Here is a 22,967-nt window from a genome sequence, read left to right as displayed (position 1 = left end):
ATATCACTTCCCTTTCCAGTGTGATAGCAACAGTACAGTAATACTGGCACTTGCAGCGGAAGTGTGTTACCCCACAGCCGTCGTATGAACCCTCTGAAGATGTATTCAGGATGCATTACATGATGTACAGTAGTGACCACATTTTATGACAGATATTGCTGTACTGAAGCTGTAAGGTGCTTTCTGTAATACAAAATGTTTTGTGGATTGTGAAATTGTTTTAATACACACCACTTGGCCTTCGATTATGGGGAATTCAAGGCCAAACTAATAGAAACTGCAGGCATTCTATTACTATTATTATTAAAGTTAGAAGCCATTGTTCTCGCGTTACTAAAACAACTAGAAACAACAGCGCCCGTGGGAGCCTGGGCACTGGGCAGGGGCCCTGCGTGTGTGCCCAGGCACAGAGCTCCGGGGACCACCTAGTGCGCCCGGCTGGGTTCTTTGTCAGGCATGCCCAAATATTGAGTCTATGCAAATGTCAGATTGATGTTGGAAGTCGTTGGGACGAACCCGTATTTAGGCATGCCCAAATATGGAGTCTGGCCCGGGCAGAGGCCTTGTGATGTCAGCTGTGGCCCGGGCAGAGGCCTTTTGTGGAGATTCTGCACAACCGTGGGTCGGACTAACTCGACACCGGGCACTGCACTCCCTGTGGGGTTGTGGAACGCGCGTGTTGCATTTGAAGTACCGGTAGGTGGGGCGAGTTAGATGTAATAAAATGTTTTGAAATATTGTTTGAAATTACCAAATGGCCTAGTATCGATGATTTCACTGCTAGGCATGTTTCTGAACTGTCCACAGCCCTTCTCTGTGACACAGAGTACACGAAATATGTTCCCATATTACAGTATAATTAGTGAGGACCAATTATATTAGATTGAAAAAGGATGAAGTGGTCCTTTAAGGCAAGCCCTGTGCCAACTGGATGCTGATATTAGCTTTTAAAGTATTGTGTGAATAGGAGATATAGTGCATGTCAGCACAGTGAAAGTAGTGGGTACACAAACACTGGTATATTGATAGTTCTAGCGCGCTACAAAGTTAATTGACTTGTGTGCTGAATGAGCCACCAAGGCTGATATGATATTTTGACGAGGCCTTTCCCCATGTTATTGCAAAAAGGTTGTCACCAAAGGCTGATATTTCGTTAGAAATCTTACTCATGCACTGCAGAGACATCAATGCTGATATTTTATTACAAAATAGTCGCTTACTCGCTTGTGCTATGAGCCACCATGGCTGATATTTTGTTAAGCGCTGAACTATCAATTCTGCTATTTTGTTTTGTTTTTTTGTTTGTGACTTTTTCATTCCCGTTCTGATTATGCATCCCCAGCTACTTTAAAGCTGCTATAGACATGATGCCCCAGGCTCATGAATAGATCAGGGTTCATTGTGGCAGCACAGGCTCAGTCAGCACCTGGCTAACGGGGATATGCAGCGTCTGTGTTTCCTGGATGAGAAGATATTAAAAAAGCACAGACAGAAGTGTAATAATGGCCCTTACTCTAGACCTCTAGTGAAATGTCTGAGAGTATTAACAGAGAAAAGCCCAGGCCTAGCAGGCAAGCATAGATGCGTGTGTCCGTGCTCAGTTCATTAGACTGTTCTCATCTCCAGGGCTTTGGGCCAATAAACATGATAGCTGGGGGCGAACTTGTAAGAAATCACCACTATTTGGCTTTTGCTGAATTTTGCCATTGTGTTAGGTATGGGTATAAGGTTTTCAAAAAGCTGTGCAAACGCTAGTGGGCTGTTTGCACAGACTTGAATATTAGATACATATAGCTACTGTATGGTTGTAAACCAAAATAATTGATCAAATAGATTTTTCATTTTTTTGGATTATGTTACTATTGGGTGTGCTAAATAACATACCAAAAGTTTAGGAAAAATGAACAACCAGAAAGGCATCGTTTTCAAGATGGCGTCCACATTGCGTAAAATTAGCTAAAATGCCTATAAACTGGGATTTTATGTTAAAAATCACAACAATTGCACTTGGTAACTACTTTTTGAATTTTGGCATGGTGTTAGGTATGGGCATAAGGTATTCAAAAACCATTGCTAACTAATTTGGCTCGCCCCCTAGTGGTCTGTTTGCAATGAAAACACTATTAGATATGTCAGTATGGTTGGAACCCCAAATAATTGATAGAGATTTGTCAATGGATTCTGTTACCATTGGGTGTGCTAAATAGCATACATACGAGCCAAATTAGTTTGCGATGGTTTTTGAAAACCTAACCATGCCAAAATTCAAAAAGTAGTTACCAAGTGCATAATTGTTATGATTTGTTTACATATTAAATCCCAGATTATAGGCATTTTAGCTCATTTTAGCCACCATGGATGCCATCTTGAAAACGATGCCTTTCTGGTTGGTTGTTTTTTTTTTTTTTGTATGTTATTTAGCACACCCAATAGTAACAGAATCCATTGTAAAATCTCTTATCAATTATTTTGGTTTTCAACCATACCCGTGTCTAATATTTGAGTCTGTGTAAACAGACCACTAGGGGGTGCTCCCAATACATTTGCACAGCTTTTTGAAATCATTATACCCATGCCTAACACCATGCCAAAATTAAAAAACTAGTCACCAAAAGCCAAATCTTTACAAGTGCGACCCCAGCTATGACAGCAAGGGCCTCAGATTACATTTTGCTCTACACACTAGCCTGGTTGCAGTCGATTCCTGCTTAGCTTTCCTATATATATTTTAAGCACTTACATGTAAACCCTGGCCTATGTTCTTCCTTAGTGCTCTCAATATTTCTCCTTTTTCCCCTTTACACCAAATCTCTTCAGTGAAGAGATTATTTTTATCCCACGATTGTGTAACCCAGTGTTTTCACCCAGTGTCAATTATCTATTTTAATCCTGGGCTCTATCTACTCCCTCTGCCAACCCGGGGAGAGCAACAGACTGACCTCATACTTCCTTATATGCATGAGGAATCCAAGCCGCTTCTTTACACAGGGTACACAGGGAGAACATGCAAACGCCACACAGAAAGGCCCTTTCGTCAACCTCACCTAGGGTATGGTCACTGACGCGGAGAGGGAACACGCCCCCAGAGTCCCCAGCGGGAATCGAACCCAGGACCTTCTAGCTGTGAGGTGACAGCGCTACTGACTGCCCCACCGTGTCCCCCATCATGAAAGCTGTGAGCATTCATGATGATGGGGACTGTAGTTGTTTCCAGCGCAGCTGGAGTGGGCGACAAGAGTTGGTGGTTTATAGTTTAGTTCACAGGCCCAGCTGGGTGCAACCTTTGCTTGCCTCTGCTGTGCAGTTTTTTCACTTCGGCACATCAATTATTGCAACACACACTCTATATATAGAGGTGATAAAAGACTAGAAAAAAACAAAAAAAATCACAACCATGGGGTGCATCACTGTTTAATTATAGTTTACTTAATTGATTAACTTATCTGTTCCTTTTGTTCATTGTTCATGTTATGAGAAAGAGAATATTTAAGTGGTGGCATGTGTTGTTGTCTTCTGTTCTGTTCGGGCATCATATGGCATTTTCCTGGAGAAAAGTTCTCACCTTTGAGAGAAACTAGCTTTTTTGTTTTACGTCACCCTCCCTGATACTGTCCCTTCAATGTGTTTCTTTGTGTATTGTCCTGTGGTCTATTCAAGGCCATATACAAAGTTGAAATTGGATCAGACTGGATAATACTCAAGTAGCACTGAACAATGGAACAGTTTATTCAGTGCATGGTGGTATGAGGCGTTGGGACGTAAAAGTTGAATGCAATCTATGCTGTGGTAACGGTTATGCCACGTGATCTTTGGTAGTCAACTCGAGTACCATAATATTCAAATATTAGTTTATTATTTGGCGGTAAAATATCATATTTCTTTTCATCCAAGCATTAAAAGTATTCGGAAACGACCAGTGAGTAACAGGCGAGCCGGTGAAGTGCAGGCTGTGCAGCTGCCGTTCTGATTGGCCAAAATGCACAGCAGCTGTTGCTGTTCAGAATCAAAGTTAAGTCCACAATGCGGATGGGTGCGTTGTGAGATTGTAGATCTGCTATTTTCGATGTGCAAGACCAATCTACGGTGCAGCATAGCATGTTACGTTGTTGGAGTTATACAGGAGCGGGAGAGAGATACACGGAACGGCGCTGGTTGAAATAAACGATGCGATGTTATTCATTCAATTCATACAAGCCTAAATGTTCAACAACAGGTCTTTATAATGGCTATGATTAGTGTTAGAAGGAGCTAGGTTATGATTACATTCTAGCAGGCTATGAATCATTGATCAACATCACTCTTTCGTGACCATTATAACTATGATCGCTACATACTGTAGCTGTTTGTTTTTAATAAGGTGCATGCCTGCTCCTTTTTTGGATAAGCATAAAGAAAGATTAATAAGAAAAAGAAACATGACATCACGGCAAGAGCTACTGTAGTGTCACCAAACTGTGGATAATAATGATTAGGAGGGAGTACTGCTATACTGTACTGGACCGGACGACACAACACATCTCCAATCTAACTTGTTGAACAAACTACAGTAATAAAGTCACCAACAGTAAAAGTACAACTACACACTGTAGTTGTCCCCATTGAGTGTATGATGCATGCATTGAGTGGCTAAACCCATGTACAGTAGGCTTATATATGATATGAAAACAGAAATCGGACAGGAATGGATTAGCACTTAAAGCTGCTATAAGCAATAATATGTCAACATTTTTTTTTACTTCCTGATTGGTTAGTCATTTCATTTAAGTTTTATTTTCTTCGACCAATCACAAAGATTCTAGGAACATCTTTGAATGCAGATTGTGGCCCCTAGATGTGTTACAGAGACTCATGTTTTTAGGAGCGTTTTACTCATTGCTGGCTGTCTGAATACAAAAAAGAAATTCATTAAAAACAACAGCTCACCGCTGCATGTCTGCTGTAGAAAAGCAATACATAAAAAAACATAAAAACGTATTAAAAACAATATTAGCAAATTTAGATTTGCAGTATCGAATAGCGTTTTGATATTCAAATATTTGATTACTCTATTAATGCACTAGCTGTGGCCAGGTGATGTGTTTAAGTCTAGCAGGGAGTATTGTACAGTCTTGAGTCAAATCATATTTGCAGATACTGTACTTTATGTAACAAGCTTGTTGCGTGCAATATGAGTAGACAGAGATTGAGTGATCCAGGTTTTTCTTCGCTCTACACCAGCTGTGTGTTTAGGGCATGGCTATTGGGCTGTAGCCCCAGGTCTTTTTGCTTCAGCTCTCACACACACACAGAGACACGCACACAGTGTTGCCAAATGGTTATGGGGACAGTACGTTCTGTGTCTCTGTCACTCTGATATTTTCATGGGATCTCAACCTCCTGTCACATCTAGTCATCTACCTACAGTACTAAGCTATGGCTGTCAGTCTTTATGTTGCCTTAACAAAGGTGCTAATATGCTATAGTGCTGGGAGTCTGGACTATAAAGTGTTCCCAAATCAGTTACATTTACTTCTCCCTCCCTGCAACCCACACCATAAATCTTTATGCAAATGATGGTGCGATTATGCCAGTAACAGGTGCATTTGGAGCTAGTGCTTTAGCTGCTTTCCTCTTTGAACAAAAAAAAGAAAATGTGGGGTTATATTGCTATAATTCATTATAGCTATAATATAATTTATAGCTATAATATTAGCTCTAAATAAATTATAGCTATATAATCATTTATTATAGCAATATAACCCCAATCTTTCAATTCTATTGCACAGCCTTTGTGATCTACTGGTATACTCTAATTTAGTTGCTGAAGGTGATAAGAAAGTTGGCCCTAGCTGACCACTGGTTAATGTTGTTTTGAATTTCACTGGCAATTTGTGAAGTTCTCAAATAGGTCTAAAGCTATGTTTATTGAGTTCATGTTAACCCTTGGTAGATGTCTATAGATAGATATACACAAATTGTGGAATTAAATCAAGCCCAGCCTGTTTGTTTTATTATTAAATGTTAATGCTGTATCAAATATACATAATTGTGCTTTTTGCATTAGTCACTTTCTGTGGCACTTTAATCCAGGGGAGAGACTTCATGATAGTATTGTCTAATATTGAATTCCAAAAGAATCGCGTGCAGATCACGTCCTCTTTAGGGCTCAGCCCTAGGTGTTTCAGCGCTTCCCTGCTCTACACACACCTGTGTGTGTGTTTGTGTGCGCATGCGAGTAGTAAGTCAAACTAAAAATGGAGAGCATCAAATACCTGTGTTAATTAAAGTAATCCTGGCACTGCTCCCGTGAGCCACTCCCACCTATCTTCACCTTGCAGCAGAGTCCAAAACCACACACCTAATTACAGTAAGCATTTTTGACAAACTTTTGACTATTTTAATTCCCCCGAAAGTAGTCAAATGGCTCATTGATCTAAACTCAGTGTAGTATATTGGCAAGTTCTGCCAAACTGATGCTTCATGCAGAATACTTGTGATAGTGTAGTGTAGTGGTTTGGGAAATGAAACAATTGATTTGATAACAGTGGTTTGAAGTAACATTTAATTTGAGGCCTGCAACAAATTAAACTAGAAAGATGCAATTGTTGAAAAATTGCAAAGTGTGGTTGCCGCTGTCGCTCCCTGTGGTTGCTGTTGTCGCAAATATAGGCCCCTCCCACAAATGTTGCTAGCCAATTACGATGTCACGTCTCTCCTGTGATCATGTGTAAGTAATTTGGGATTTATCCCCCCAAATTATCCCCCCCCAAAGTTCGGTTACATATTTTGCATTCGCAGCGCCATCTATGGATTCTGCCTGTGGTGTTTTAATCGGATAGGTTCAGAGATCATGTGTACCAATGTTTGTGAGATTTGGACAAAATCTGCAGGTGGAGGATCAAAACGTGTGTTTTGAAGAAAATTCAAAATGGCGGAAAATCTATCCTTACTCAAATTATTTTACGACCTATGGTTCAAGAGTTATAGGCCAAAACTTAAAGTGGTCTGTTATAGCGCCACCATGAAGCTGATGATGTAATTATATGTTAATTCATTTTTGTAATTATTATGAAGTTTTGTAATTATAGCCCTTATGGTCAAATACTTGAATGTGAGTCTTTGCATTTTCCCATTTGTGTCAATGGGAAAATGTAATGCACAAATACATTTATATCTATTCAGAACGAAAATACATCGCTTGGATGCACCTGGGACGTATCCTCAGTGATGTATCCCAAGGTCAATGGGGTTTCGGGTCTCGCGAACCTCATACCCCTCACTCGGGTGACCCAGCCGGGGTGATCAAGTCCCGACTTACGTCCCAGTAGCTACCCTCGATCAGACCCACTAGGGAAAGACCAGGGCCACACAATCCGTTGGATCCACTCCGGAACTACTCTGGCGGGACTGGGAGGTACAATTCTGGCATGTGGAGGGACTAGGCTCTGTGGGTTGACTCCTGTCTGCGCCTGTGGGAAAAGTAGTCCAGCAAACTTTAGGGTTACTCTAGAAACAAGAAGAATAAAGTCTGTGATTGCAGACTAAATATGGACTTAAAAAGGAAGTAATCATTGTTAGCAGTGCAAAGTGTCATTGACTGTTTTTTGTTCTGTGACATTCACTGTATATAGATACAACCAGTAAGACGGTCGCAATAAAGATTACTTGAGCATTACTGTATTGAAAGGACAGGTTTCAAACACTATTGGATTTATTCATAGTTTTGATTGTCTTTCATCCACACACAGGAGTGATAAGCAGCAAGTGGATCATCTCCATTACATCCCTCACATCTCTCCAGCCTCACCCCCCCCCCTTCCTACCCAGTAATTGCTGACATTTATCCAGTGTTTCATGGTGTTTGCTAATGTATTAACGCTGTGGGGCCTCAGAGGTCTATTACCCCATCGGCTGATGCCTGCCTCTGTTTCCCAGCTTGCCTTAATGGAATCCTCTACCTGATGCAGGTCTTTGAATCCAAGGACATATTGAGGGTGGCTGAGGTTAGGGTGAGGGGTATCTCGAGGTTGCCATAGCAACAGGGCTCAGTAATAAGCTCAGACAGAGCCCTCCTGTGTGATTGACTGCCTTCAGGTGACATTCGGAGCAGGAGTTATTCTCTCCATCTCATTCTCTTATTGTGTTTTTCCCCTCGATCCATTCTCTATGGTATCAATCACTGTTTCTGTCTGTCACTCTCTTTAATGGTTTTCTTTAAAGCAGAGGATATTGAGTAGGTGTTCCGTCGTTGTCTGAGAGGGAATGTTCCTTCCCATTAGCTTGGTCGCCTCTAGACCTTCTGCTGTAACACAGGGCTACACCACCCCTCCGAGTGGCAATAAATGTGTTTGTGCTCGTATGTACATGCATTGGCTGGGTGAACCTTAGTCTTTCTGTGCAGGACCCCAGATCCTAATGAGGAGTGACATGTCTTCAGCAATACACTGAGGGCCTTGAGAAGCGAAAAGCAACAGGTGTTATGGGTGGGGCGATCTCCCTCTTTCTTCTCTCCTCACCTCACTTCAAGTCTTTATTTTCCTACATTTCTCAAGCTCACACTGGTGTCCTCCCCTTGCCCCAGCCCCCCCCCCCCCCCCCCCCCCCCCCCATTTCTCCCTCTGTCCTCCTGCACCATGACACTGTTTTGCCCTCCCGCCATCAAAGAGCTGGGGAGTAAGGTGGTAGTGGTGTTGCGGTTGCCGTCAGTACAGCTGTCAGTAGTAATTATCTCACACTCTCAGCCAGACACCTAATCCAAACACTGCCCACAGTAGAATAGGAAAAAAATGAAACGGCAAATTAAGCAAGAGAAAGGGAGGAAAAAGGAGGGGAGAGAGGGGAAGAAAGGCTTAGTGAGGAATGGGGGGGAAGAGAAAAAATGTTCCGTGCATTGGCCACTGAATGCTTCGAGCGTCAATGCAAGTGTTAATTAAAAGAATCAAAAAAAGAGGAGTCTGTCCTTTTGTGTGGAGATAAGGGAGAGGGTCATGCGTGGTGGTGGTGGTGGGGGGGGGTTAACCTTGTCCCCTGTGCCCTGCGGCACTCCGCCCTTGTTTCCACATTTCACCAGTGAGCCGCAAAGCTGCACTTGTGTACCTCAACATCAGGAGGAGCCCCCGGGTCAAAGCGAGGAAGAGGCTTGAGAGGCACTCAACCCCTCCCGACATCATGTCAACCCACGTTCTCCAGGCTGCCATTGGCGGGGGAAGTGATCAGCTTCATTTATACACTTATTAGGCCCCTCAGTGAAAAACCCCTCATTGTGATTTTCTTTTCTTTTTTCTTTTTTTTTGGACAAGGGTGAAGTGTTTTCAGAGTCCTCTCAACAGCCCCTGTTAAAGATTCAAATGTTTGATTTTCTATTCAGTTGCAGCATGGCAAGAATAGAGATTAATCCCCTTCCTACATCACTGAGACTCAGCCTCTGCATGTCTTGGTACTGTCTATGTAACCAAAGCAGTTTAAGCTCAAGGCCTTGCACCCATAATTCTGAAAATACAAATGTATTGTCTCCACCAGGCCGAAGGCATGGGGAGAGAGTATGTTTTGCACTCCGTCCGTGCGTGCGTGTGTCCGTCCGTCCGTTACCAGCTAATCTCCGGCACCATTGGCCCGATCCATGCCAAACTTTGCACACACACTCCCTGGATGCCAACGACGAACCCATTCGTCTAACACATTTTATCCATACATCACACAATTTGGTATACACTATCTCCGACCATAGTCATGTGATCAACACGGATCTGCACCATTTCCCATCTTCCATCCTGATTAGCTAAGATTGGCTTCCAAAGCTCACATCATTGGTCCGTTTCGAACAAAATGCCACAAGTCACAAGACGTGTGCAATTTTTGTGAAATTATATACGCACATTTCCACTAGGCCATTTCCACTAGGCCGAGGACGACATGCCACTAATTATTTTCCAAATCAGCCTCACGGTGGCGCTATAACAGGGCAATTCCTGTTTTTTTTACTAATAACTGCATTGATACAACTTATGCATGCACACTCCCTAGAGGCCATAGAAAAACATTTTCCCTGCATCCCTCCGGTCTGCCGGTTATAGCGCCACCATGAGGCCGATTTCTGCAAAACGCATTGTTTATGTTAGTCGCACAGATTTCATCCAAATCTCACACAAATCGGTACACATGATCTCTGTAGTCATGTGATCAAGACTAGTCTGTTGGATTTCTCAGATTCTATTCTATTCTCAGAACGTTTATATTACTCTTAAACATTTTGCCAAACATCACACGCACTCCTATCCTCCTGGTGGAGACTGGAGACCTGTGCCCAGAAGGGCACTTTTTCTAGTTTTCGTTCGTTTCGTTTCGTTTTCGTTTCGTTTCAGCAATCAACAACAATTACTGCTCGATTTTGTCTCCATCCCATTTACACTTCTTCTTTGTATGAAGAGCACAATAATATATTGGTTGGTAAACCCACTGTTAAATTAACTTGGTCAGAGTTGAGTTACATGAACAAGGACAAGCCAATTCAGTTAAGTGCTCTTCCTAGGTGTTCCAGGAATACTCGGCTATCCCTGCCGTGACACTTTTAGATTCCTCATTGTCGAAGTACACTGGCTGCTAATTACCAGTAGACGAGAAATGGAATCTCTCTCCCTCTTCTCCCCCCCCCCCCCCCCCCTCTCTCTCTTTTTTTCTCTCTCTCTCTCTCTCTCTCTCTCTCTGTGTAACCTCGGCTGATTGACTGTTTGGGGTCTCATGGGGTGGATTTTAATTTGGTTATCTACAGTGATGTAAGCAAATGAAATCTCAAATATTTTCCTTTTGTCCCTTTTGTCACACTTTTTATTTTGAAACCAAGATATGATTCACTATTGCCAGCAAGGCTAGTGTTTCCAGTGCTGGCCTTTGACTGATGTCATCCCCCCTCTGTGTGCTTTTAGCTGTGCATTTCAATGAAGCCTCTGCCTTTTTATTTTATTTTGGCCAGCTTTATTAATTTCAGACAACAGGGATAGAGAGAGAGCAGGATATTATTCATTCCCTATCTGTCAGGGGAGATACTGTATTTCTCATATCCCCTCTTCAGTTATTGAGCTGGTGGGAATTTAAGACACAATGGTCAATATTATCATTTTTTTACAGGCGTCATTAGGTGATGGACAATGATAAAATTGTCTTCCCTTTCCTGAGGAACATTGATATATGGTTCATTATCTTACATTAAGTGTACCTTTTATAAAAAAGTAAAACATAATATTTCACAGGCTAGATTAGAGTAAATACTAGTCAATCCAGTCTGTGCTATAGAGGTACGCAGCCTTTTTGCTGTGATGATTGTTGCTACGTTGCTTTGGTGAGTAGAATAGATAAGGATGTGTGAATAGGTTGAAAACTGTGCAACGTCTTTTTTCTTTAGTTATCAGTAGGAGCTGAATAGCAACTACTCACTATTAAGTCTATGTTGCTGTCACGGTCTATTTGTCACTGTTCTCTCCTGCTATAGAAACGGCGGTCAGCAAAGAGAATCACTCCTTTAAAAAAATGAGAAGGCAATACTCCAGCAGTCTCTCTACTGCTTTTCAGACTCTGTTGGCGTTGAATGTAATCTTCTCCTGATTCAACAATGTCCAGCTGCTCTTTGTCCGTGCTAACACCTGACAATGGAGCAGATCACAGAACCTCTGCAGGGGCCGAGCAGCTTCTCTGCATCTTATCTTGCCTAGCCCTGGTTCAGTCACGCTGTTTGGAGGTTCACTCTCCCAGAAAAGCACTTCTAGGTTCTGCTCTGCTCTTCACAATTACATGCATATGACATTGTCACAACAAGTGGCAAGACTATTTAGAGTAGATGTTGAGAGTAGATAAACGGACCTGGATAAATTCCTACAACTCATAACTCAATGTATTCATCAGTTGTTGATTTAGTGATCTTTGTTGAGATTGTCAAACGGTGGCCTCACGAGAACCATGCTGTTAAGTCAACATTCAGATACAGTACAGTACATTTTAATACTATTTAATTGTTATTTAATTTAATAGGTATTATTGTATGTGTATTATGAAGTAGACTGCGTTGCTTGGACACTCGCGTGTGACATTGTTCTCTTTATGAAGCAGACAACCTTTCCCTGTACACTTTAAATGCCTTGTGACTGCACCCTACAGCAGCACTACCTGTTGCTTTGTTACTGCCTGTTGCCTTGTTGCTGTCCCTAGGGCCTGGGCCTTGAGAGACTAGTTATAATGTGTCCCTGCAGAATGAAGACATTTCCAGTCTGGGGTGTGGGAGCTCATTAATCAGGTGGTGTTCTAGTAGAAACTACCACCCTGCACCACGGTACAGGTGGAGGTAAAGCTCATCAAGATTTCACCCCGTTTAGGAACATGGGCTGGTTTTTGTTCTAAAATCATATCTGGTATATGTCTTAAAACAACGAAATGGTCTAAGAAACCATTTTAGTCCAAAGGTCAATGAGCCTCTTTTCAGAGCTTAATGATGCCTAACTAAATTGTATGAAAAATGATTCTGCCTTGATGGGTCATTCATTCCCTCTTGATTATCAGCCAACGTAATTAATATAAAGGCATTTGGTCCATTGACATAGCCCAAATCCTTACAAGAGCAACCTCTGATGTCTTTAAGTGTTCACTTAAAGACATGTCCAATGGACAGCTACAGGCTGTGCACACTCTGACCCACCACCATGCCTTGCTTTAGTTAATTCATGAGAGCAAAGCAACACAGAGCTCTATATAGGCAGAATGTTTGTAGTTAAGACCATAAATGGAATGCTTTGTGTTGCTTTTTATAGTTTTTCCGGCCACTCAAATGCACCAATGTACTTTACATCAGGTTTCTGTTAAGGGCCGGCCAATGTGGCTGATAACAATCTATTTAATCGGCCAAATGTAAAATTGACCGATCATAATGTGATCCATGTCACGTGCGTGTTTGCAGATATGTGCATGCCACTTTACCACACTGTTCCTGCGTTTATAGTTCACTAAAGAATATATATAGTATCTATTCCATCACGCAGGGGTGTCACTTGCCAAAAGTAACAAAGTAGTTAGGATGGATCAGTGATATATTAACTAGCTATAACTTAGTAGATCTATGAGATTACACTGCATTGTCATGTAGGCTTGCTCTGCTCTTTTTGGTACACGACACCACCATACTAGTATAAACCAACTAGGAGGAGCATGTTTCAGCCTTTGCTGACCATCTCGTTCAACCATTACATGCGTAGTAGCCTACATCAGGGGTTCTCAACGTTTTTGGCTGGGGACCCCTGGAAATGCTTTGGCCATGTCTTGCGACCCCCGCTCCCCTCCCCACCCCCAATACAAATTGACCACTTCAATAACCTTAATAATAGAGAAAATATATCATAAATAAATACTGAAACCCCGAGGGGTCGCGACCCACATGTTGAGAACCCCTGGCCTGCATAATCAGTTTTTATTTTGTTACATTATGTTAACTGTTTCACAATGAAGTCAGTTGCCTGTAATGCTCAGCCTAGTTCCATCACTTAGCTCCGACGCTCTCTTCATGTTATTGACAGAACGGTGCTTGTATTGTATCCATGTTGGGTCCAAAGTTGGAGGCTTTTCCAGACTGCAGCTAGTAACTCACTCATGGATGATGTTGTACAACTTTATCCTTCTAAACTGCTGTTATGTGATCACTGCATTACTAATCATGTATTGCTTGGTCGCAGCCTTTATGAATCGTTTCTCAAAATGTGCGACTGATTTTCTTTTTGTGGCCCACCCCACACAACTCTTGTTGTTTGTTTCTCTGTGTTTATTGCAAGTTGCATTAGGCTACTAGTAGGCAGCAGGCTCTGCTACATTGTGTTTATAGCAAGTTGCATTAGGCTACTAGTAGGCAGCAGGCTCTGCTACATTGTGTTTATTGCAAGTTGCATTAGGCTACTAGTAGGCAGCAGGCTCTGCTACATTGTGTTTATAGCAAGTTGCATTAGGCTACTAGTAGGCAGCAGGCTCTGCTACATTGTGTTTATAGCAAGTTGCATTAGGCTACTAGTAGGCAGCAGGCTCTGCTACATTGCCACACTGATGACTCGACAGTCAATGTATGCTCTTAAACCTTCAATGTTTTCAATGGTTGTAAATCTACATATTGTAATGGACAGAGCTTTCGTTGATTCGTTGTAAGATAATAACTAAATAATATTTTACAAACTCGCATAATGTGGGAAAGTGGGAAAAACAGCCTTGAACTTGTATTTTATTAACATGAACATCAATGGCGTGTTTTTTTGCTATTAACTGATGTTTTCTCTGTCTGTTTGTTTTCAAGATGACGCTAGCTGTCTCTGGGATCAGCTATCCCTGCCATCACCTCAGTGTGTGTCGAAGGTCCTCACCTGCCAATACCCAAGAGCCCACAGAAGAGGCATGTGCACGCACACAGAATATTCATTCCATGTTATATACCGTAGTTATCTATAATACAGTCATGATATCAATTGATTACTGTAATGTATTAGTAATTATGTAAATTAGTAATATATATATATATATATATATATATATATAATTTATTTTATTATTATTTTCCTGCAGTGTGCAGATGTCCACATGATCAGTGACAGTGAAGGAGATGATTTTGAAGACGCTTCAGAATTCGGCGTGGATGATTCAGAGATGTTCGGAATGGGAGCTTCAACTTGTCGGAAGACCCCCATGAGTACGTACAAAGAGTCAAAGAGGTTTTGCTGTGTTTGTTTTCAAGTAGTACTATTGACTAGACTATGAAACAACTCTTCATTAACACACCCAACGCTCATTAATTTCATTTGTGTCACCCTGCAGTGCCAGAACATAGTGAAAATGAAGGTGATGCCTTATTGCACTTTACTGCCGAATTTTCAACAAGGTGAGCGAAGTCAAATTTGTTTTGCACGGACATACATTATTTTTGTAATTAAAGTTTGAGTTCTGAAATTGAACTGTGTGTGTGTGTGTGTGTGTGTGTGTGTGTGTAGGTATGGAGAGGTCCATCCGATGTTCTACATTGGAACTTTGGAGTCTGCATCTCAAGAGGCCTTCTACGGCAAAGCTAGAGATGTAAGTAGCACTCCATCACACACACACCACACACACACACACACACACACACACACACACACACACACACACACACACACACACACACACACACACACACACACACACACACACACACACACACACACACACACACACACACACACACACACACAACACAAACACACACACACACACACACACACACACACACCCCTTCATTGAGGATGTGTCAGAGCCACTGTTTGATTTTAATCAAAACCTGCATCAAATTTTCACCCCGACAGCTGAGGCTTTATATTTAGCCGGTCCCCCCCCTGCAGATTTCTCAGTTTTTGTCCTTTTAAGGAGGCTTGTATCAACTGACAGCTTGTGTGGATTACAGTCTTATTAGACTGTGAGGACACAGCAAGATGTTAGGGGGCGTTCAGATCACCAGGCGCACCGAGGGAGGGAGATGGGAAAGACGGAGTGTGGGAGGAGTGGTGAGAGAGAAACGAGTGAGGGAAAGGAAGAAGAGGGGATGATAAACGGAAGGAAAAAGAAGATAGAAGCTTGGCCCACTGCCTGCTGCCCAACTGATCTCCTCTTTTAAGCCAACACAATATGGCCCATGTGTCCCTTGTGCTTCCGAGCTGTACTGTACCACAGTAGCAGCACACACACACACACACACACACACACACACACACACACACACACACACACACACACATACACACAAACAATACAAGGGCCCAAAATTTAAGTCACTTGTTTTGAAATTGCTTTAGGTGTGTTTGAGACCATTAGAAATGTGGAGAATTAAACTGCAAACCATATGGTCTGTCATGTTGTTTTAAGCTCTGTATACTTCATTGACAGCAGTTCCTATTTATTGGCCCCCTCCTTTTTCCCTTCTACAACAAATATCTTTGCTGAAAATAGCCAATCTACAATATTGGCAATTTTCACTGAATAGGGACTCTATGGTTCATATATTTACAGCATGGTTCAAACATGGTTCATGACAAACCATGGTCACTCATGGTAGTGCTGTAAAATCTTCATCTCAGAGCAAGGAACCTAATTTTATCATCTACTGGACACAGTGGCTGGTTCAAGCTAAACACTGACCAAGTACTGTCTCAATTTTATTTGCCAGCTAAACATCATGGGAGTAGAAAATAAATGTCAATTGATTTAATGCTATCTGACACAGTTATTTGACTAGAAAACATAATTGCAACTTGCAGCTATTGACATAATGTACCAATATTTGCCTGGTTGGTCTGTGTCCAACCCGGCTGGCCTCTCTTATAGTCCATCCTCACTTCAATCCGTCTATCCACCACCCCTTTCACCATTCTTCCCTCTGTTTTGAATATAGGCCTTTGTCTCTCTTTTCCACATCATCATAGCTGGCCACAGACCAGCTTTGTTAAGTGGATATTGGTGTGGGTCAGATTTGCGTGGAGGAGGATTCGGTGGATTTTATATACAAGGGAATCAGTCTCACTCTCTTAAAGGCTGAGAGAGAATAATCACTAAGTAAAACACTGCATTTGATGAAGTATTTCTGAAGGTGTGTGTTGCTGGGGGAGGGGGTAGCGACTGTTGAGATGGACTCAATCCACCCTTAATGAAAATGCTTTGGGCTGCTAGACTGAGCTGAGCCGTGCTGAACCCTTTGGGGGATCAGTAGTTAGTCAGTGCGTACAGACAGATAGGCCACCCATCACTGGCCACGATCCCTGCTAAATCCCCATCAACGCAGTGGTTAATCACACTAACCCCACTCTCCTCCACCCTCCAGTCCTCTGGCCGCCACACACAAAGACACATCAAAATTCATAGCCTTGTGGAGAGGCATATTCAAGGATTCATTACTGCCAACTTGCCAAGTACACAGTAAAATCCTCAGTGTTAATAGAACTCATGAGCACAAATGTAGCCAAATGGACCTGTAAGGGTACATTTTGTTGTGTACACACACTCGGAGTTGCACATGATGGATAAATGAACACTGGAGATTTTAATTTGTGCCTTTCCTGCAGAAAAGGGCAACATGGCAGACTGGAGACAGTGTGAGAGTTGTTGGTCATTTCATGTCGACATTGTCGCTTATGATGGCTGTTGTGCTTTCCTATGTAACACAGTAGTCATGGGAAAACCTTTCGCTTAACAGTTGTGATGCTGCCAGAGTTTGTCAAAATAAAGGCACTAGAGTGCCAAGCAGATGGGCAGATTTTACTCTGAAAAGCCCCACCTTCCATTTTCCCCCAAAACCGGGAGGTATAATCTTCCATTACTACCTCACGCTGTCAAGTCTGCAGAAATACTTTTGGGAGAGGGTGACTCAGAGAATTATCACTGCCTAGTACACGGTAAAATCCTCAGTGTTTTCTTTTTGCTAATATTACTGTTATTAATATTTTACTTGCATAGATCTACTTCCATCACTTACTTATTATGTGGAAATTTAAATACAAATTGTCTCAGCCTTTGGGAGATGACATCTGCTTTTAAAATCACTGGTAATGTTGAATTTGGGCCAAGTACTGATTTAACAGATTTTTCTGAAGTGCCTCCAGGCCAAATACATTTTTAACTTATTTTTAAAGCGGCTCAAATTGATAACATTATAATCATGACTTAAGACAAATCTTACAACTCTTGTTCTAAAAAAATTGAACAAATCTATGGTGGCCTGTGCTGAACTATTGCTACTGCCATTTAGTGGTGGATGAGTTAATATATATACCGGGATTTGGAGCATACGCCGACGTATTTGCGGCTTTGATCCATGAAAATCTGCTTGAAAACACTCCAATGATTTGTTATTGAGCCGACAAAAAAAGCCACTTCCTTGATCCGGGTCTTAAGGCCTATTCATAGTCTGGATTTTCAGTGGTGAGGTGACCACCGCTCCGGTGGTGAGCTGACCACCGGAGCTGAAATAACGTTGAGCGGTGGTGAGTAAAAACAGAGAGAAGGGCTGGAGCGGTGGCGGTGGTTTGCTCTTCACCGCGGCTCGTGACGTCATGTTGTAGTTCGGTGGTCACCCCACCACCGTAAATCCAGACTATGTATGAGCCTTGAGTCAAAGACCAAAGCGAGCTAAGATTGTCTCTACTCACTTTGCATTGAACTCAGTTTCCCAGAAGCCCTTGCAAGCCGGCGGTTGGTTGATTTCCGTTAACGTCATCATAACGCGTCCGCCTCGTCACCGCGACAAATCTGCTATTTATTTTCAATTATTACAAAACGGCGAATTAAACACACAAAACATGGATTAAATAGCGTGGAAAACGGGTTATGCAGCAAAACTAAGGAACTAGTCTGGAATGTGTCATTCAGACTATCTCTGGGTTACTTTAGTAACCTCAGTTTATCAAGCGAATCGAGCGAGAGAATCGCCTAAGGGTGGCGCCATTTCCATGGTGCCAACACAGAATAAATCCATATACTCACGAAACAATACTGATTGGGTCGTGCAGCTGTCTGTCACGACTGTGGCTGCAAGCTCCGCCCAGAGCCTATAAAGCAGCACACAGCCGGAAAAGACGTCATTCCTATCAACCAGTCCTTTTTCTGTGCTCTTTCTAAGCAAGAAGGGTAGTAAGGGCGATTCTCTCGCTCGATTCGCTTGATAAACTGAGGTTACTAAAGTAACCCAGAGTTTATCTAAGCTCATCTCGCTCAAGAATCGCCTAAGGGTGTACATAAACCCCCCGTATCACTACCACCAGTTGAAAAGGAGGCCCGACCCGGGACCCCTCCCCCAGCAGTCCCCTGCCCGTGGGGAGAAGGAAAGGCAAGGAGGCTATCTGGACCACAGGCCCAGTAGACAAGAACCTACCTAAGGAGCTAGCCAGTGAAAACTGTCTAAGCACTCAGACGCGGGCTGATGGTTCCCCATCTCATATGCCCTAGGCTCTATCTCCTGAAGTGCGCGTGTGTGACCGTTGTTCCCAACTGTCCCATCACCTAGCGGCAGCTCCCAGAACGGCGTGAGCAATTCCAAGAGATGCCACGTCCAAGTTATAGTACGTGGCGAAAGTCGAAGGGGACGACCAACTCGCCGCCGTACACACATCCTGAAGTGATGCTCCCTTCGCAAGAGCCCAGGATGCAGACATGCCTCTCGTAGAGTGAGCCCGCAAACCCTCCGGGGGTTGTGTACCACTCTCGGCATAGGTCAACTGTATGGCTTCCACAACCCATTGTGAAAGTCTCACCTTGGTTATGGGATTCCCCCTTCTCTGAGGGTCCCATGCGACAAACAACTGATTGCCCTTCCTAAAGGCAGCAGTCCTGTCTACATACAGTTTCAGCGCCCTGACCGGACAGAGACTGTTCAGCCTCTCGTCTTCCGCCGATGCGAAAGGGGGCGGGTGGAAAGCCGCCAAGTCTACCGGAGTACATCCGGAAGGAAAGTTCTTGGGCAGGAACGACAGGTTCGGCCTGAGCGAAACCCTGGTACCGTTCCCACTAAATCTCATGCAGCTTGGACTCACCGAGAGCGCGTGCATGTCACTAGATCGCTTCGCTGTAGTCAAGGCGACCAGCAGGGCAGTCTTAAGTGAGAGAAACTTCAAACCCACCGTGTCCAGCGGTTCGAAGGGGGCTCTCGACAGAGCGTGCAGTACCAAGGTCAGATCCCAGGAGGGAACTAAGGATCTAGATACCGGCCGAGCACGCTTGACACCCCTCATGAACTGTCGAATCAATAAGTTCTCACTTATTGGTCTGTTGTCCATACCCACATGGTAGGCCGATATGGCCGCCAGGTTGAGTTTCACTGAGGAGTTCCCCAAGTGTCTATCCAACAATTCTTGCAAGAAGGTTAGGATAAGAACCACCGAGTCCTGAAAAAGAACGGCCCGTTCCGGCCTCGCCGCACACCAGCGCACAAACACGTTCCAAGTCGTGTTGTACCGCTGTCTAGTCGAAGGGGCCCTGGCCCCCAAGATCGTCTCAATGACTCTAGGGGGCAAGCCTGTGGCTATTAGAGTCGACCCCTCACCGGGCACACCCAGAAGTCTAAGTCCTGTGGGCGCGGATGGAATATCTCGCGACCCGCCTGGGTAAGCAGATCCCTCCACAGAGGGAGCCGCCAAGGCTGGTCGTAGAGGAGGGGGAAAATGTCCTGTCTCCAGGACCCTCGGGCTGGAGCCACTAGTAGCACGTCCGAGCCCTGAACCCTCACCCTGGCTAAGGTGAAGGGAATCAGCTCTAGTGGAGGGAAGGCATAGAGTAGGCCCCGAGGCCACCGATGTGCCATCGTGTCCAGTCCCAAAGTTGGCGAGCCTTTCAGGGAGAAAAAGAGTGGACACTTCTTGTTCTCGTCTGTAGCGAACAGGTCTGCCACCGGAGTCCCGAACCTGTCCCAGATCTGTTCCACTACACCCGGGTGTAGGGACCAGTTGCCGTAACGGAGGGGACCTCTGGACAACAGGTCTGCACCCGCGTTCAGTAGTCCCGGGACGTGGCAGGCTGTCAGTGACAGAAGACGCCCGTCGCACCAAGTCAAAAGCCTGTATGCCAACGTGTGCAGGCGTAAGGACCTCAGTCCACCCTGCCTGTTGATGTAGCACATCGTTGTCGTGTTGTCGGTACGGACGAGGACATGACAACCCCGTATGAGCGGCTCGAACGCTTGCAGCGCGAGGAAGACCGCTAGGAGTTCCAGATAATTGATGTGGGCGGACCTCAAGGTTCCATCCCATATCCCTCTGGCCGACCTGCCTTCGTGGGTGGCCCCCCACCCACTCAGGCTCGCGTCCGTAGTGACGACCTTCCTGGCCAACGGTAAACCAAGGGGGACTCCCTCCTTCAGGGTCCGTCTGTCCGACCACCACCTCAGGGCGAGCGTGCATTCCCCGGGGATTGTCACTCGCCGCGAGAGGAATCTGGTGGGCACCCGTAGAGACCTCAACCAGCGCTGAAAGGGTCTCATGTGGAGTCTGCCCAACCGCACCAGGGAGATGGCCGACGCCATCAGTCCCGCCATACGTAGGCAGATTCTGAGTGGCAGTCTGTGTCCTCTCTGGAACAGGGCCACGCACTTCAGGAAGGCGTCGATCCTCTCCGGGCTCAACCGAGCCGTGAAGGAGACTGAATCCAGTGCTATGCCTATGAAGTTGATCGACTGGGCGGGCACCATAACACTCTTCTCGTGATTTATGGTGAACCCTAGGGAGGACATATGGGACACCACCCGAGTGGTGTTCCATAGTGCCTCCTGTGGCGAGCCTGCGCTCAGAAGCCAGTCGTCGATGTAGCTTGCTACACGTAGACCTCGTCGCCGCAGAGGGGCCAGAGCCGTCTCGGTGCATTTGACGAACACCCTGGGGCTCAGGGACATCCCGAAGGGGAGAACCGTGTATTCGTACACCTTCCCCTTGAAACCAAACCTCAGGAACTTCCTGTGAGGTGGGTAGATAGGGATGTGAAAGTAGGCGTCTTTCAGGTCTATAGATGTGAACCAGTCGTTCATGCGTATAGAGCGCACAAGAGACTTGGCTGTCAGCATCTTGAAGCGGAAGGACTTGAGGTACCGATTGAGAGCTCGTAGGTCCATGATTGGACGCAGCCCCCCCCCCTTCTTCTTGACCAGGAAGTAGCGTGAGTAAAACCCGCTGCGACTCTGGCTCAGGGGTACCTCTCTGACAGCCTTCTTCTCCAGCAGAGAGTTGATCTCCTGCTGGAGAACCTGACCCGCTTCGCCGCGTGCATCGGAGTAGAGGATTTCTCCGAATGCAGGGGGTCTCATAGCGAACTGGAGCCTGTAACCTCTCGCTATGGTGCGGAGAACCCAAGGAGACGCTCCGCACAGTTCCCACTGTGTCAGGCGACGCGCAAGGGGGTTCTCCATCGCCAGGGGAGCGCGTCGTCGCGCAGGGCTGGCGCCTCCTGGTGGACCAGAGAAAATTTCGGCATGACCCATCCTGCCAGTGGCGTTTAGGCCCGCCACAAGGCCAAGGTCCCGCCCCACTGTGTCGGAGAGCCCGGGGGCTACTCCTGGCAGTGGGTTCATGTCCCCCCGATGTTGTTGTCGTTGTTTGTTTTAATGGCGTGAAGGCCTTCATTACAGGAAATAAAACAGGTACAACATTGGAAACAACAACATGTCGATGATCGGCCGCACCCGTGGTGATGCTCCGCATCGTGAGCCCCCGCCTCTTCCTGGGCGGTCTGAGTGTGAGAAGAATACTCAAATCCAGGCTCAGGGGGGGGAGGGGAGACGTCTGGTCTCGTCTCCCCTGGGACGGGGACGGCGTCATTTGCTCTGTGGCTCCCCACGGCCTCTGCCCTGGCCTCGTCTGGGGCCATGGGGCGGGCGGCCGTGGCCACGCCCAGCCGGGCGTCTGTCACGGTTGGGGGTGCCGGCCGAGGCACCGGACGGTGCCAGCTGGCCTCCTGCCCTCTCCTGGTGGGGCTTGGAGCCAGAGCGGCCACCCCTACCACCGCTGGTGTGTCGGGGTTGGCGTGCGGAGGGAGCTCTTGGAGGAGCTCGCTGTCCGTCGTCCACCTTGCAAAGCAGCCTATCTAGAAAGCTAAGCATGCTAGGGTGGCATCGGCCATCCAACGAGGTTGCTACTCCCGACCTCGAAAAAGTTAGCTAAATAGCTAAACAACCCTAGCTTCACAATGTACATACCTGTAATGTTGAGGGAAGCAGTCGGTAGTCGAGGGTCGCTGGGGAACCACGTCGAGTGAGACTCGTGCCTTCGGCCGCTGCGTGAAGTAGTAGCAGCGGTAGTTGTCGGTGGAGGCCTAGGACTGCATCCGACATCTCGTTGTCGCAACCACCCGGCTCGGGGGAGCCTCGTTGGTGGGCCGACGAGATCCCGCTGGAGGGAGAGCAGCACCCAGAGCCAGCCGGTGAGGCCTGGCTGATGTCTCGGGTCTGGCTCCACAGGCCTGTTTACCAGTGTGGT

At 45.2% G+C, this 22,967-nt stretch overlaps 1 protein-coding gene across 1 annotated transcript in view; it reads left to right on the top strand.

Annotated features, from left to right (window-relative positions):
• The window catches only part of faf1 (Fas (TNFRSF6) associated factor 1), a 103,164-nt gene that overhangs the window by 37,962 nt on the left and 42,235 nt on the right, over window positions 1-22,967 (top strand). The window contains exons 9-12 of the mRNA XM_083768005.1: window positions 14,294-14,389; window positions 14,560-14,683; window positions 14,809-14,872; window positions 14,982-15,063. Coding sequence (XP_083624131.1) covers window positions 14,294-14,389; window positions 14,560-14,683; window positions 14,809-14,872; window positions 14,982-15,063 — 366 coding nt within the window. The remainder of the gene's footprint in view (window positions 1-14,293; window positions 14,390-14,559; window positions 14,684-14,808; window positions 14,873-14,981; window positions 15,064-22,967) is intronic.

This window comes from Protomyctophum parallelum, assembly GCF_964188405.1.
Source record: "Protomyctophum parallelum genome assembly, chromosome: 6".
In the NCBI taxonomy this organism is placed as follows: Eukaryota; Metazoa; Chordata; class Actinopteri; order Myctophiformes; family Myctophidae; genus Protomyctophum; species Protomyctophum parallelum.
Note: the sequence above shows the minus strand (reverse complement) of the source record. Positions and strands in the feature narration are given on the sequence as shown.